The 16,319-nt window shown below is 43.4% G+C and overlaps 1 protein-coding gene across 5 annotated transcripts in view; it reads left to right on the top strand.

The window, feature by feature from the left end:
- Positions 1 to 16,319, top strand: part of VPS13B (vacuolar protein sorting 13 homolog B) — a 382,095-nt gene that overhangs the window by 327,444 nt on the left and 38,332 nt on the right. For 4 of the 5 annotated variants that reach the window (XM_048507297.1, XM_048507302.1, XM_048507299.1 and 1 more), the window contains exons 44-50: positions 8,319 to 8,474; positions 9,338 to 9,601; positions 10,626 to 10,709; positions 10,885 to 11,060; positions 11,267 to 11,437; positions 12,840 to 13,041; positions 14,862 to 15,050. In XM_048507297.1, the coding sequence (XP_048363254.1) occupies positions 8,319 to 8,474; positions 9,338 to 9,601; positions 10,626 to 10,709; positions 10,885 to 11,060; positions 11,267 to 11,437; positions 12,840 to 13,041; positions 14,862 to 15,050 (1,242 nt within the window). The remainder of the gene's footprint in view (positions 1 to 8,318; positions 8,475 to 9,337; positions 9,602 to 10,625; positions 10,710 to 10,884; positions 11,061 to 11,266; positions 11,438 to 12,839; positions 13,042 to 14,861; positions 15,051 to 16,319) is intronic. The other variant, XM_048507301.1, reaches the window with a different exon arrangement.

Raw genomic sequence — 16,319 nt, 5'->3', positions numbered from 1 at the left:
CACACACACACACACACACACACACACACACACACACACACTAAAAACCATTAGGCTCTTCAGAGAAGAGATTTGAGCGAGTTTTCTTTATTGTGGGTTACCAGGTATATGAGATTTGAAATTTGCTTTGTTGTCCTTGGGCCTTTGGTAAGCCAGATTTGGGGAGGCCAGGAGAGGGTCCTCAGCAAGGTATAATGCTGCTGAGCCGGCTTTCCAAAGCTGCCATTTTCTCCAGTGGATCTGGTCTCTAATCTGGAGATCAGTTGTAATTCTGGGAGAACGCTTACCCCCAACTGGAGGTTGGCAACCCTAACTACCAGTGATTCTGAAAGAGTGTCTGGTGTGCCAGGAAATAAGCAGAAGGGGCATGGAGGAGAGCAAGAGAGACGAGGAAAAGCAGGTTGGCAATTGAGAGGTTTCTACCACTGGCTGAGCAGCAGCGCTTGACTCCCTGAAACGATGGATTCCGTGAATGCTTTCTGGCAAGAACTGTGCTAGATGACTAACGCTGTTGAATGCCCAAGTCTTGTAATACTCTTTTGGAAGATTATTTTTCTACTGACATTTTATTGCCTCTCCCATGAACCAGCTGAGTAGTTTTACATACCAGAAATTTAGGATGCTTTCTACGCATGAGTCCTGTTGCTTTGGTGCCGGGGGAGGGGGGGGGGCTACATCCAAACGTGGCTGTCATTTGTCTGGTTACTTTTAAACAAGAAGTCATTGTAAATGTATTTGAAAAGAGCCATGAATAACGTGATATTCCTAGGTAAGCAAAGTTATGTTTTTAACACAGACCCTAATGTTCAGAGATATTAACGGAATTTAATTTGGACTTTGAGTTGTTGTGCCTGTTACGGCATGGCATGTTCCAGATTTTTTTCAGAGCTGGAATAGGTCTCGAGAAACTTGTTATCCAAAGGTCAGGATAGTGCCCGAGCCGGGACAGGCCATGCAAGTGTCAGGTTAATGGAATGTTAGATGATTTCATAGTTTTGAAGTTGTTTCATTCCTCATGATAATTCTCATCTTGCCAAGTTAGTGAATTTTAAGAACTCTGAGAGCAGATTGTGAGATAAATGTGAAATATGAAATAATCCATACTTTTGGAGTCAGGGACTTTCCTCTAGGCATTAGTTCATACTTGACTTACTTGACTCACACTTGGGGATAAAATGAGTTAGGACAAGGTCTCAGATACGACATTCTCTTACTGGGAAAGAAAACCAACTTGCACAACTTTGGCCAGCTCATGTTTCTTGTTACACAGGCACTAAGCAGCAGCGGTTGCCGTAAAAGACTCCTTTAAGCTTTGCAAAGATTTTTTTAAAAAACGATGGCAAAACAGTTTGGTTAAATGAAATTAAATAGTTTTCAAAGGATTGGGTTTCTATATCGTTCATATCAGCTGAAGTCTTAATTTTTCCTTCACTGATTAAAGTTCAGGGAGAAGTGTTATAATTGCCTATTTAATATATATGTAATAAAAATAAGCGAAAGCAGTCTTAAATTCTTTTGGCTTTGCTGTGGCAGGATGACCTCAAAACACATTTATTTCAGAAGTAAATTTACATGAAAATTAAATCATTGGATTAATTGAGAACTTTTTTATTACTTTTTTAAAATTACCTCATCGTAGGGATCCTCTGAAAATCTCAGTCAGTATGAAGAAATTTCTTAAAGTTATCCTTTTCCCCTACACCTTAGAAGATTGATTCCTAAATGCCTTATTAATTTTGATTAAGATTTTACATTATTAATAAATACATAATACACTTTTGCTGATTTAAGTGACTCTCTGTTGTGAGTTTTTTGACCTGAGTGGAGTTCATAGCATTTCAGCATCTATGGTTCTGCACAGCTTTGCATCTGCAGAAATCTGAAATTGGTGAAATGTTTATCTTCAAATTACACACACACACACACACACACACACACACACACACAAAGTTACTAATCTAAACTGTGAGAGCTTGACAACATTCAGGAAAGGTTGTGGTCTTTTGAGGATGGTAGGCGCTAAGGGGTAATATGAGTTGGTATTTAGCTTGTTACGCTGGCTGCAGTCCATTATTGGATCCATTCAAAATACAACAGAAATCAGAAAAGTTGTGTTTTTCAAGAATTTTGCTGCGCAGGGAACTTTGGGAAATTCTTTTTAGAAGCTGCCTCATAGCCAAAGATGCCTTTTTGTGGTTTAGTTGTTACCATGTGTGCTTAGGAACAGACATACAAGTGTGAATAAGGCCAACATCCTACTTGAGGCCAAAACGATTCTGTCAAAGCCAGGTGTAAAAGAGATACTTCTCTTTTGCCATAGTTCACTACTGTTATAAAGAACTAGCGGGCCCGGCCACGCGTTCTGTGGCTCAGTCTGGTGAAGTGGAAAAGAAAGAAAAGGGGAAGTAAACGGTTCGAACATGTGTCATTGCACAATGCTTGCAAGGGAGAGGAGAAGAAATGGGCCCCTCACTCCCCTCCTGCTCTCCCGTTCCCTTGCATGGCACCCCACCCCGTCCCTCCATAATGTTCCCCTTCCTCTGCTAGGGTGGGTGGGCCATGTCCAGGTGGTAGACCTTGTCCCTTTCACTCCCTTCCCTTGCAGGCGAATTACCTAGCTTAAAACACGCTGGGAGGCATGAGGTATGTTATGTTCAAATTTCATAGTGTTTGGTCCAGCAAACCCCCGGACCCGCCCTCACCTTCCCCTTCCTCCGCTAGGGTAGGTGGGCCATGTCCAGATGGCGGGCCCCATCCCTTTCACTCCAGATGGCAGCGATTTTCAAGAAAGGCATGGTTGTTTCCCTTGTATCAGAGGGTGTTGCTTTGATGGCCAGCAGATGGTGCTGTTGCGGAACAGAACTGTGGTTCCAACTGTCTCAGGTGTGGCATGTACACAATAACTGGCACAGTTGTGACATGTACACAACAGGAGGTGTGGAAACAGTATGGAAACCTGGCCGCACGTGAATGCGACGTGTGAAAATTTCAAAGCAATCGGTCCAGTAGTTTGGGAGATTACCTGTCAGCAGAAAAATGCACTGATAGATTTTTATATATATAGATCTGCAAGTTTAGGCTCTAACATCCAGTCAAGGGGGATAAGACATGCACACATCCAAATGCTCCTAAAACAAAGAGGGAATGCTCAGATGCAGGCATGGGAGGAAAACAGAAGCAGGAATTTAGTCAAATAATCGTAACCATTATTGAAGGGGAACATGAGTACAGGGATAGTGAAACTAATACTTATAAATTTTATAATAACTGCACAAAACTCTTGTGCAGCAATTAATAGAGCACAGGATAAGGAGAGATGAACAGGGACAGCAAGGAACCCCAAAGGATAGATAACCTATCCTTTTCTGTGTGATGATGTCATTTTGTGTGAGTTAAGTGCCTTTTGGGTGATCTAAGGAAGCTTTGAACCCATACAGAACCAAGGTTTCAAGATCCAGAAAGGATCACTGTGCAGGGGTGGGGGTGGCGGACTCCAAGACACGATTCAGGCATCTAGCTATTTGTGCACTTGTGGTCTGCTCCGCAATGAGCATATATTACCTTTGTCAGATTCTCAATTGTGCATGTTTTCCCTGCTCCCAAACTCACCGTTCCACAGGTGAGAGAATCCCTACTGTTTCCAAAAGGAGGGAGTATACAACTTTTTTCTCTGCCTTCACAGGGAAAGCAAAGGAGATGGCATGCGTTACTCTCTTGTCGGGTTTTCTCGTTCCTACCCACCTTCCCCTCCCCTATTTCCACCATTTCAGATCAATTAGAAGGGCTTTTTATTTTTTGCTTATAGTTCAGTGGTCTATTGGTGGAGCAAAGGATTCTGCCAGTGAAGTAACATTGATCAAAAATCAGCAAAGCAAAAAAAGGCAGCAATCAACAGAAACAAGAAGTAACCGGTGGGCAGGAGTTCCGCCATTACTTTACAAAGTAATCTGAAGGGCTTTTCTTTAAATATTTTTAACATTATCATTAGTAGTCAAGCTCAATCACTGGGCTCTCTTAAATGTAGCAAAATAACACTGGGCCCACCCAAGGGCTTTTCTCCACTTCAAAAATGAAAGTGGAGGAGACCCCTGCTCCGTGTTCGGCGCATGGTTTCAAAAAGGTGTACTTCCGACCAGGATCTGAAATGACACGTGCTGAGGGGTGGGAGGAGCGGCAGAATCGGGGTGACTGAGTTGTTGCTGCGTTGTCACTGCTGGTGTAGTGGGCAGTGCTGCAGGACCCCGGGTATTTGCCGTGAGGAGTGCGCATCTAATGGTGGGTGGGGAATCGACCCAAGATGGGACATCCAAAAGAGGCACGAAAACAGAGCTGTAAGGAAGCAATCAAAGCAGCGGTGGCAAATTGGCAGATCGGATCAGCTTGACTAGGGATGCTTCGCAGTAGGACGCTTCCTCTGCAAACCAAAAATCACAGGGGAACCCCACTGCAAAACTTACATCCACACCACAAACAGTAAGTGCTCAAAGGGCACTGCTCTCTTTGGTCACCATTCCCAGAAATGATAAATTAGAAAAAGGGCAATAATTGGCCACCTCACCTTTTTGTAGGGATGGGTTTTTTTTTTTTAAGTAGGGAAAAGGTGACTACTACTTTGAATGACTGAAGAAGATGCTCTGAGTCAGTAACTGATTTCTGGCAGACAACAGTGACTTATTTATGTGGTCCTTCCACGATTTCAGCAACCAGGATAGACAAGCATCCAGAATCCTCTCAACTTCCATCATAGTAACTCAGCCAAAATAATCTGTAAACAGATCAGACAATGGTTACTTTAAACCTAAAGTTAGTAATTTAAAATAGAAAACACATAGCAAATTACAATTAAACAGGAACTGCTGCAACCATGTGTAAGAGACCCTATGAATCTAGCATGCAATATTAAATGTTTAAGATGTTCCTGGTATATCAAAATTTTCATTTGATAATCTGTGGTAAAATATCTGTACCAGGCTGTTTGTCTGCAGAGCCAGGATAATGCCAAATTCTTGATGGCACACCAGCACAGTAGTTAGGAAACCTATTCCATTTATTTCCAGACAGGGTGAATGTCAGCCTGAGGACTGTTTCAGATGTTAGAGGCGTGACATACACATCTGTTTTGCATATTACTAGTGTAATACACCAAAGGGAAGCTTGCAAATCTCTCCTATGGAGAGACGCATGAGTTGTAACAGCTTCTGGTGTTCATTTTCCCTTTCAGACATTACTTTGGAGACATAGTAAAGCCCTCACATATCCCCTTCTCCCTGTTTCTTTGTAACATATGAAGACCCTTTTCCTCTCCTTGCCATTAGCTTCTATCTCCTACTTGCTCCAGTGTGTTGATTCACAAGCTCATCTTCTGTTAACTCCTTCTGTTTCTTCCTTTCATGCTTATGCTTGTGTCTTACAATATTCTGCCTCCTCAATCTGTTCCACTGGAAAATACACTTCCCAGTCAATAGCTTTCATGAATCATTCTGCCCCTTTCTTCCTCATTACTTCACAGTTCCCACAGCCCACTGTTTATGGCATAAACCCATTCCTCTTTTGTTGTTTTGTCCTCTAGCTAGGAATGTATTGCTTCTGCAGTCCATATTGAGTGAAGCCTAGCTCTTCTAGGTAGGTACGAGGACTTCCGCAGAGCATTCTACTACAAAGAAGGTCTAGGAGATGGTGGATTAATATACAAATTTACTGTCATCTTTTCATGGAAAAGAGTATAGCATTGATTAGGATTGTCAAGTCAGGTTGGGGCGTTCCTGGAGATTTGGGGATAGAGCCAGAGCAACAACATTTGGGGAGGGGATGGACCTTAACCATGTATAAGTCTGAGTGAGGCAATATAACTCCTGAAAAAGGATGAAAGACAAATTAAGTTTTACAGAAGGAAGGGGGAGAATCACCCAACATGATTCTTTTCTTGACTGTTTAATTACATTTGTTGATGAATTTTAGGCATTTTGCTCACATTTGGTCTGTTCAGGTTAAGTGTATGTTACCTTCTGGTCAGTTTCTCAATAGTGCACATTCCCCCTTCAGAATTCACCATGTTATAGGTCATAGAAGACCTGCAGTTTCCAAGAGATGGCAAAGTGTGATGTTTCCCCTGCCTGTACAGGAAAAGCAAAGCATACCAGTGTGTGTTTGGCTTCGTTTGGCTTTTCTGCTCCTCCATGTTTTGCCCCACTCATACAGGAGCAGTTCTGCTCATTTCCCCACTGGCATTTCTGGGAAGTCAGTGGGGCATAAGAACATAAGAACAAGCCAGCTGGATCAGACCAGAGTCCATCTAGTCCAGCACTCTGCTACTCGCAGTGGCCCACCAGGTGCCTTTGGGAGCTCACATGCAGGAGGTGAAAGCAATGGCCTTCTGCGGCTGTTGCTCCCGAGCACCTGGACTGTTAAGGCATTTGCAATCTCAGATCAAAGAGGATCAAGATTGGTAGCCATAAATCGACTTCTCCTCCATAAATCTGTCCAAGCCCTTTTAAAGCTATCCAGGTTAGTGGCCATAACCACCTCCTGTGGCAGCATATTCCAAACACCAATCCCACGTTGCGTGAAGAAGTGTTTCCTTTTATTAGTCCTAATTCTTCCCCCCGTCCTGGTTCTAGTATTGTGAGAAAGAGAGAAAAATTTCTCTCTGTCAACATTTTCTACCCCATGCATAATTTTATAGACTTCAATCATATCCCCCCTCAGCCGTCTCCTCTCCAAACTAAAGAGTCCCAAACGCTGCAGCCTCTCCTCATAGGGAAGGTGCTCCAGTCCCTCAATCATCCTCGTTGCCCTTCTCTGCACTTTTTCTATCTCTTCAATATCCTTTTTGAGATGTGGTGACCAGATGTGGCTTTTGAGATGTGGCTTCTTTTTTTTTAAAGGTAGTTTTGATCTGTTGCTCCCAGAGGCATAGCGAAGGAAAATGGTGCCCGGGGCAATACCTGCCAGCTGAAGGAACGACCAGGCAGGACTGGGCCAAGGGGATCCCTTGAGGCTGAAGGAGTGGCCTGGCAGGGCCAGGCCAGGCCAAGGGGGAAAGGAGGAGGGTGTGGGGGTCGATTTTCCACCCCCCACGTGGCCATACAGCGGCCCGCCCAGATCAAAAGTCCCCATGTGTCCCCTTGGAGAGCCAGTTAACAACTTTCTGTTTCAGAAGCAGGTGTCAGACAAGATGGTGGCAAGGCTCAGGGGGAAGCAGCAGGGCACCTCCTCAGATGTAAATGAGGAAATGTGGGGGACCCCGCTGCAAAGCAAACTGTGTAATGTCTTTAAATTATTAAGTCAGCATTTTCTAAATATAATAGCTGCTGGATGACAACTGGCAGTATATTCCTTAATTCTTCTTGGTCTGTCAGTTTATACAAAGTGGAAGAGCTTGCCAAGGCAGAGTTTCTGGTCTCAGACTAATTATCATCCGTGGCATGCCAGCATAGAGCATTTGTGTTGGGGGACAACTTTTGTTTAGTGTATTGTTAACTGGAATCGGTTTTGGAATACTATCACATATTAATGGGTTTTTGTGTGTTTTGAGCTGAGCTTTCCTCTGTATACTGGTGGCTTTCTGGTTTTTAGTATGTGGTATTTTCTCCCCACTGCAGCTTTGAGCAACTTGGTTTCTGCCACAGGCATTATTTTTCTTTGTTCTGTATCCTACATTCAGATATCAAAGCTATTAGAAGCTTTTATGTCACAGAATACATTTTCCCTCAAGGTACTCATCATCTTGTATATTTGTGTTAGTAGTCAAGGCCTAACTCGAAAGCCACCCACAGTACTGAACATGTTTGTTTTACGTGTGCTGAAGGGACCAAAAATTTCCAGCAGGCTACTGAGTTGCACCATCCTAGCAGTTTTTATCATGGTTTCTTCCTAGGTCAAAGTCAGATCTCACTGGGAAAAACATAATTTAAAGGTATTCAACCCATTAGCCTTGATTCCTTGTCCTTCATGTGTTGAGGCAGCTATAACTCATTCCTTTGGACCTTGATTTTTTTTTACTATTCAAAGGACATACCCTTTTTGCTAGCAAATATGGTAGATCTGCTTCATTCATATAGTAAAATAGAGAAATATGCTTACGAATTTGTATTTCAAGTTTCTGTTTGCTTTATTAAGTACTATGCCTTTGCTTATAATGTTCTGTAGTAGATTAGTACACTGGATCATATAAATTGGGGTTTTTTTCCCAGTGAGAGCCATTTTAGACTGTTTTAATGAGAATTTTTCCAACTATAGAACCTGGAATTTGCTATTCTTACAGGTCATCACCAATGTTCTTATTGGTTTGGATGTTTCTGTATTTTTATCCTTTCCAGCTGCTGCATATCTGTATTGAAGGTTGGGGAAACTGGCGGTGGTCTGAACCATTCAGTATAGATAACGGGGGAACATTTATCAGAACCATTCAGTACAAGGGAAGGACGGCATCCCTTATCATCAAGGTCCAGCAGCTCAATGGAGTGCAAAAACAAGTACGTGTTCTTAAATGTACAGTACATGGGGATTTTTTATGCAGGAATTGATTATCTGTTAAACATTAAGCTGACTAAGGGCACCAATAATCATATAATGCCTAAAACTTATCAATATCATAGGATCAGGTTGGGACATGAAGAAAAAAAATTTGTCACAAACACACAAAGAGCCTAGCAAAATTATTCTGAAAGTAATACAAGTAGTTAGACTGTGAATTTTGGAGTTTGACATTTAGTATATTTTAGCATCATTTAAAATATTTGGTCCCAGTGTAGACAAAATGCTGGTTTCTGGCAAACCATGGTCAGGGCAGTCTTCGAATACATGTTTAATCCTCAGTGGCGTATTTGCCAAGGGATGAGGGGTACCCTCTGTCCCCGGGCACCACTAATCTGGTCATGTTGGGGGTGCAAAATCTCCCCCGCCCCCCCGCCGCCACTTGACCAGGAAGACGGCAAGGCAGCAGAAAGTCCTCATCGTCTTCGGGCACCCTCGCCCCCTCCATGTCGTCATCGCCTCTTCCCCGCTGCTGCCCCCCTGCTCCCGGCTGGGCTCCCAGCCAGCAGAAAGCAGTCCCTTTTGCCCTCCCCTCTGGGGAGGCCAGAAAGGACTGCTGTCCCCCTGCCTCTGAGATCTGCTTTTATAAGCACTGAGGCTGTGGGCGGGGCTAAATATTAAATTATTGTTATTTGTCCAAATGTTGCTTTTTCAGTAAATCCTTAGTATCTAGAATGGCTACTCTGTGGATTAGTACGTTCGTAAATGCAGTTCAAGAGTGTTTCCTTATCTCTGCATGGACAATATATGTGTGTTCTAGAGATTGACTAATATGGAATATTCCTGTGTGTGTTTAATTTAGATCATTATTTGTGGGAGACAGATTGTATGCAGTTATCTCTCGGAAAGCATTGAACTGAAAGTCATTCAGCATTACATTGGGCAGGACGGACAAGCTGTCGTGAAGGAACATTTTGACTGCCTTGCACCAAAACAGAAGCTTCCTTCATACGTCCTAGAAAACAGTGAGCTGACTGAATTGAGTGTGAAGGCCAAAGGCGACGAAGACTGGTCAAGAGATGTCACTCTTGAGCCCAAGCACACTGAATACAGCACAGTCATTCAGGTATGCAAGTAAAAAATCCCCAAGGTTTATAAATACTTGAATTAAACAAGAAATCATTTCCAAGCCAAAGGCCTTCTCAATGTGGAGCTTACGGGTGACCAGTGCTGTGACACAAAGCACTGTAAAAAAAAGCCCAGTTGGAAACGATTATATTTATACTGTTAGCTGGCTGGTTAGTTTATTCATTGGGCTGCATAGGGGGTTTGCAGAGCAGTCAGGTATTTCTGCTGGGGTTTTGTGTTGTTGTTCATTTGTTTGTTTCCCACACCATCTGAAACTCCTCTGGAGGCAGTGCAGCTGTGTCATGGCAGCACTACCTCCAGCCGTCTTGAAACTTCCTCCCCTATAGAGTGCGCTGCCTATCCAATTCACTTGAATCTTGGGGGTCTTTACAGGGAGGAATGTGTCCTGTGCAGATTTGTTGTATAAACAGCTCCCTCAGACATTATATACATTTCCCACTGACAAGAGTGGTCTATAACTCCAAAACGACATGAGTTTGAATCTGGAAATCATAATGCCCTACCCAGAAATAATCAATTATGGTTAAAGAGATGTTCCTGAAGCTGGATCCAAAGTTATAATAATAATTTTCTCAATTTGTACCTCTAATATGAGTTTCTGAGATCTCAATGACCCAAGGAAGTCAATGAGGGAGGAGGCAGTCCTTCATATAACAAGATTCCTAGCTGTTTACGATGTTAACGATCAATACTTTTAACTGAGTCCAGAAGGCCCTGTGCTCAAAGAAATATAATTGGGTCATCATAATCCAGTTCGCATTATAGAACCAGTGGAAGTTTTTGAAGAATTTCCATGTACAATAAATTGCAGACCTTTGAATCCAGTGGCCTCACTGTGTGTCGTTTTGAATTCTAAGCAACAAAAAACAAATACTGTGTTTCCCTGAAAGTTCATTTTCTTTCTGACTTGCAGACTCTTGGTACACTTGTTGACCTAAAAACATTTGGCTTTATGAGAGTACAGTAACCTCAGTAATAGCTCTCTATCTTCTTGTCTGCAGGTGCCATCTTCAAACAGTTCTATTATTTATGTATGGTGCATGGTTTTGACTTTGGAGCCCAACTCGCAAGTACAGCAACGAATTGTGAGTACACTCACCATTATCCAAATTGTTAATGGATGTGGCCTTCCACGTTATAAAATAAATTAAGGTCAGATTGACCCTGAGTAGGAGATTTATTGACAGTTTGTTACTGTAGCTGGAATGCTGTATCCAAAGTTCAAACTGAAGCTGCTCTGATTTTTATTTTATTTTATAGATTGTTTTCAGTCCTCTTTTTATCATGAGAAGCCATCTTCCAGATCCCATCATCATACATTTAGAGAAAAGGAGCCTGGGATTGAATGAAACACAGCTGATTCCAGGGAGAGGGCAAGAGAAATCACTGCAAAACATAGAACCTGATCTGACTCATCACTTGACCTTTCAAGCTAGGTATAACAGGTGTTTTCCCCCCCTTAAAAAGTCCTATGAATGTTGGAGAGCAGTGAGCTTGATGTATCAGTATGAAATTTCACAGACTCATCTCTGTGTTGAACCGTCAGTTCAGAATACCCTACTGTAGAGCCCTGTGAACCTAGCATGTTCTAAAATGTATCCACTGAACGTCCTATCTGGTGTATGTCGATTTCTCACGACAGGGAAGAAGATGATCCATCTGAATGTGCTGTCCCCATCTCAACAGCACTTATTAAGCAGATAACCACCAAATCAAACACTGGAGGCACTGCAAGTGAAATTCTTTCTGATTTCTACGGATGCAGCAGTTCCCCTCAGTCGGTGTGGCCTTATTCAAAAAAGGACTGTGTCAGGTACTGTGCCTTATTAAACTGCAGTGAAAGAAGTACATTCGCAAAGGATGTGTGATCCTGAAGTAATAGGCTTGATCCAAAGTTGCATCCATTTAGCAAATTTGCAGAAGCAATTTTTTAAATGTTTTACCATTCACTCAAGACCCTCCTGTGACTTCTGAAATGTCGCTCGTGAAGCGCTGATCAGCATGTCCCACACAGGCATTTGCAAATAAGAGCTGGCTACCTAACTAGATGCAGCTGGAAAAAATGTCGATTGTCACAGACAGGAGATGAGGATCCAGCAAGACTCCCAAATGCTTATTCTTTGATTGAAAGCTGCACACACCTTAGAAGATAGAAGGAAGCACAGTTTCATTTAAAGCGATAGTCCAGTTTGTAATAGAAGGCTTTCACAACTCTCCCAATTCTGAAATTATTCCTACCTCTAAATTTCAGATGTGCCCTGAGCAGAGGTGTAGCTGGGCCAAACTGTGTCTGGTGCGCAGTGTTTTTTTTCCACCCCTCCCCCTTTTCCTTGTGCCTCCCACTTGGCGGCGCCCCCCTATCCCCTTCACACATTTACCTTAGTTCCTTTTCTTTTTCTAGTACTTTTTCAGGCTGAAAAAAGCGGCCTCTTCACAGTTCAGGGTAAAAACTGCCTGAAGAACTGCAGTTCTAAGGAGACCTTATGAGCCTCAAGGTCTCCTGGGAACTGTAGTTCCTCAGGCCGTTTTGGAGCCTGAACTGTAAATAGGCCACATTTTTCAGCCTGAAAAAGTACTAGAAAAAGAAAAGGAGCTAAAGTAAATGTGGGAAGGAAGCAAGGGAGATCGCTGCAGGGGGGGCACCGCGGAGGGGGAACAAGGAAAAGGGGAAGGAGAGGGGCCTGCAATGCACCCCCTCTTTCCCTTGCCGCTCCGCCACTGGCCCTGAGGCTTTTCAGGGTTTATTGGGGAGCTTCTCTGAATAGATTCACTCTGCCTCCTGGACAGACATCCCTTGTTTTTCTTTTATAATTTACATTAATTTCAATGCAGATGGTGGTATTTTTTATCTTGGCAATATGGGGAGTGATTTTTTTTTAAAACCATAGAAGTGTGTTATTAAATTTGCAGCAATGTGTAACTGGCGAGGATTCTTCTTCCAGGTGGTGTCATTTTATTTCAGTTATTTTTTAAACATGCAACTGGGTTTTTGATCATTGAATAATATGCCTGTTTCAGTAAAAGAAGAAAACCATCCTAAATCAGGGGCAGATTGGCCACGGCAGAATCTCTTTGTATTTCAGAATTGTGTCTGTTATCAGGAGGCACTGTGATGTAACAAAAGCTTTATGAATGGCCAGGATGATAAACTGCAAATCTTAACAATGAATTAACAATTTTCTTTTATCTCTCCTTGGATACGTTACTTGGAACAGCAGCGAACAGCTCACTCAGTGGGACAGCCCCATGCGGGTGAAGCTGTCAGTGTGGAAGCCATGTGTGAAAACTCTGCTGATAGAACTCCTGCCATGGGCTCTGCTGATCAATCACTCCAAATGGGACCTTTGGCTCTTTGAAGGTGAGAAGATTATTCTGCAGATACCTGCTGGAAAAACAATGATTCCGCCAAACTTTCAGGTAAGTTTGTTGCTCAGATCAACAGGCATTGTTTTCTTTTCAGCATTATGTTTTCATTCAAGTAGTTAGTGCATCGGTGTGCATATGTAGCCAGGAGCAAAATCAAAGAGCATGGTAACTGAACCAAGATTTAGGTTGCTGTAGGTTGTTGGTTCTTGTGCACGCACCTGCACACTGGGTATACAATGGGTTTAACTTATAAGCAGAAAGGTACCAACAGGATATTGAGGAGAACAAATTACAATAAAAGCAGTTCAGCTGTGGAATCAGCTACCTTAAGGAGGTGATGAGCTCCTCCTCACTGGCAGTCTTCAAGCGTTTGGCTGGACAGACACTTTTAAAGGACATTTTAGGCTGATCCTGCTCTGAGCAGGAGGTAGGTCTAGATGGTCTGTATGGCCCCTTCCAACTCTATGGTTCTGTGGTTCTATTCTTTTTAGAATTGCTCCATCTGCAGCAGTTAATATGGCCAGGTACTGGAGATACCCACAGCTCAGGCAGCATTGCAATAAAGTGGAAAATTAGTGACGGGAGCCTCTCCCTACTGGCTGCTCACGTTGTTTCCAGTCTCAGGACCCTGGAATCACATATACAATCACTCAGAAGCTCAGTTCGTGATCTTTCCCCGCTCTTTCTGGGGCAGGGGAGAGGAAAAATCATGGAAACCAGCTGTCTGCACATTCGTGTTCCTGTAGAGGGCAAGGACCACACGGGAGAATATCTGCATGTGGAAAGGAGGGTCTTATCACAGCACCTCCCCCATATTATCACAGCCCTGCTCACATTGAATGGCCAGCGGTTTCTACTTTAACAGGGCTTTAAAATCTTATGATAAAATGGTGTTTGGCTTGTGCAGCCAGCAAAAAGAGAAGCAGCTATATACATTTTAGAGAAACGGAGGACTTGTAAGGAACCACAGGGTGAGGCATGAGTGGGGGTTATTTGAGACTTCACCCCACCTCCTTTCCTCGTTCTTCCTCTTTGGGATTCTTTAAATTATTACAGGTGGAGCAGACTAAGGCTGTTTCCGCACAGCAAATATATAACGGGTTGCAGTTGGGATTAAGCAACTCATTTTTCTGTTTTCGTGTTCACATGCATCCGTGCAGACAGCGATTGGAGCTCACGGAAACAAGCTGGGTCGCTGTTGTGCCTTCGCACGGAGACACGTCTATTTTTTAAATTACTTCTCGCACATGCTACGCAGGCATGCACAAATGAACCCCCACAGCCATGCTAATGTCTCATGTCATCTGCACCTGCGTAGCTACGCAGATGTAAGTCGCAAATTTTTTTAAAAAAGGAAAAGGGAGGCGAATAAAGGGCCTCTGGCCCAGCTGTTCGTTTACAAGCAGCTGCAACCCGGGATTTTTTAAAAGACTCACTGGTTTACCGATATTCAAAAAACATGGGTTGGGGGACATAACATGGGGCAGACTCGTTTTTAGGGGCGGGATCTATGCAAAGTTCCCCCACCCAAAAAACCATGTTTTTGTAGTGTCCTAGACCTATGTTTATTAGCCCATATTCCATTCTTCTCCTCTTGGCATATAATCACTCCTCGTCGGGTCATTTGGGAAGGGGATGTTTTTCATTCAGTTAATTAATAGATCTGTATTTTTCGGCATACCTGGAAAGCTGCCCAAGTGGGAACCCTTTGCCTTGGCTTGGGGCAGCATTTCTGCCGCTTGCTTCCATGGTTGGCATTGGGGTCAGCCACGTAACTATCGTGAGCAGATTTAAACTGACAAGCTCTTGCCGTCTGAGTATCGCATCTAAATGGCACCAGGGACTGCTGAGCATGCTCTGTTTTGTTTTAGGAAGCTTTCCAAATTGGAATATATTGGCCAAACACAAACACTGTGCACAAGTCAGTAGCCATTAAACTCGTCCACAATATGACATCGCCCAAGTGGAAGGACGGAGACAACGAGGAGGTGGTCACTTTGGATGAAGAGGGGTTTGTTGAAGCCGAGATAAGACTTGGAGCCTTCCCTGGGCATCAGAAGGTTAGGAAACTGATTATTATTTCTTAATGTTTTATAAGGCAGTCATTAACTCATATATATCTGCCATCAAACTCAAAGGTGTTTGTGATATACAGAGATACATTAAATTAAATTATTCATTTAAAAGTTACCTTATTCTGAAGAAAACAATCACTTGGAACCGTGTGCTACCGATAAAAAACACAGGGGCCAGTATTGTATAGCTGCACATAGGTGTCAAACTCGCGGCCCTCCAGATGGTATGGACTACAGTTCCCATCATCCCCTGCCAGCATGATGCTGGCCCTCCAGATGGTATGGACTACAGTTCCCATCCACCCCTGCCAGCATGATGCTGGCAGGGGATGATGGGAACTGTAGTCCATACCATCTGGAGGGCTGTGAGTTTGACACCTGTAGTAGCTTGAGAGAATAAGCTCATGAAGGTCAAATCTCCTCTACGCCAAAAAATTGACGGGGCAGCCTGAGGGAAGATTAGGTTTCCCTTTGAGCCTTGGTCTTCCATCTGAGAGATGGGGATCACAACCCTGCTCTGCAGAGAAGCGGTATGGATTAGTGTGATAATATGTATGAAATGTACAACACTGAAAGTGCAGCAATATGCACTACAATAGTACAGAGCGCATACAGACCCCTGCTGTACTAGTGCAGAGCACATCCAAAGTGCATGAATTGAGAAAGCACTTTGAAATTCAGCGTTGCATTATAGTTCAGTGCAGTGGATCCACCTATCCTCAAACACAGCAACAGTAGCTCTTTTGCACGTTTCCCCACTTCCACCAGCAGTCCTTTGTGAGGATCCCTGGAAGGTTTCTTCTCAGGCTGCAAGATCCACATGAACTAATATCACATGGGAGGCTGCAGTGAGGTGGGAGCTGTGCTGACAGAAGAGGTAAAAAGAGTGATTTAGTCCGCTTCCCCCTCCCACCTTGCAGAGGTTTTAGTCAGGGCTGCGGAGATGTAGAGGTAGCCTGGAAGTGATGTCACGTCACTCTGGTCATCACCAGCAACCAGAAGCTATAAGATAAAATCATAGAGTTACTGACAATTCCTAGATGTCACGCTGTCACTGACAGCAGGTTTTTTCTCTTTCCCCCACTAGCTGCTGCAGTGCCAGCAGACAGAGCCTACTAAGGGTGAGCAGCCCTTACTATCAGTCCATGTGAACCCCGGAAATAAATTTTCCCAGGATTAGAAAGGACTGATGAGGGGAGGAGAACGTGGGAAAGATTTGCAACCACCAAGTACCTTCCACTGATCAACTCCTGG

The sequence above is a fragment of the Sphaerodactylus townsendi genome, linkage group LG09 (assembly GCF_021028975.2).
Source record: "Sphaerodactylus townsendi isolate TG3544 linkage group LG09, MPM_Stown_v2.3, whole genome shotgun sequence".
NCBI lineage: Eukaryota > Metazoa > Chordata > Lepidosauria > Squamata > Sphaerodactylidae > Sphaerodactylus > Sphaerodactylus townsendi.
The sequence above is the reverse complement of the archived record's forward strand: the minus strand, read 5'-3'. Positions and strand labels throughout refer to the sequence as shown.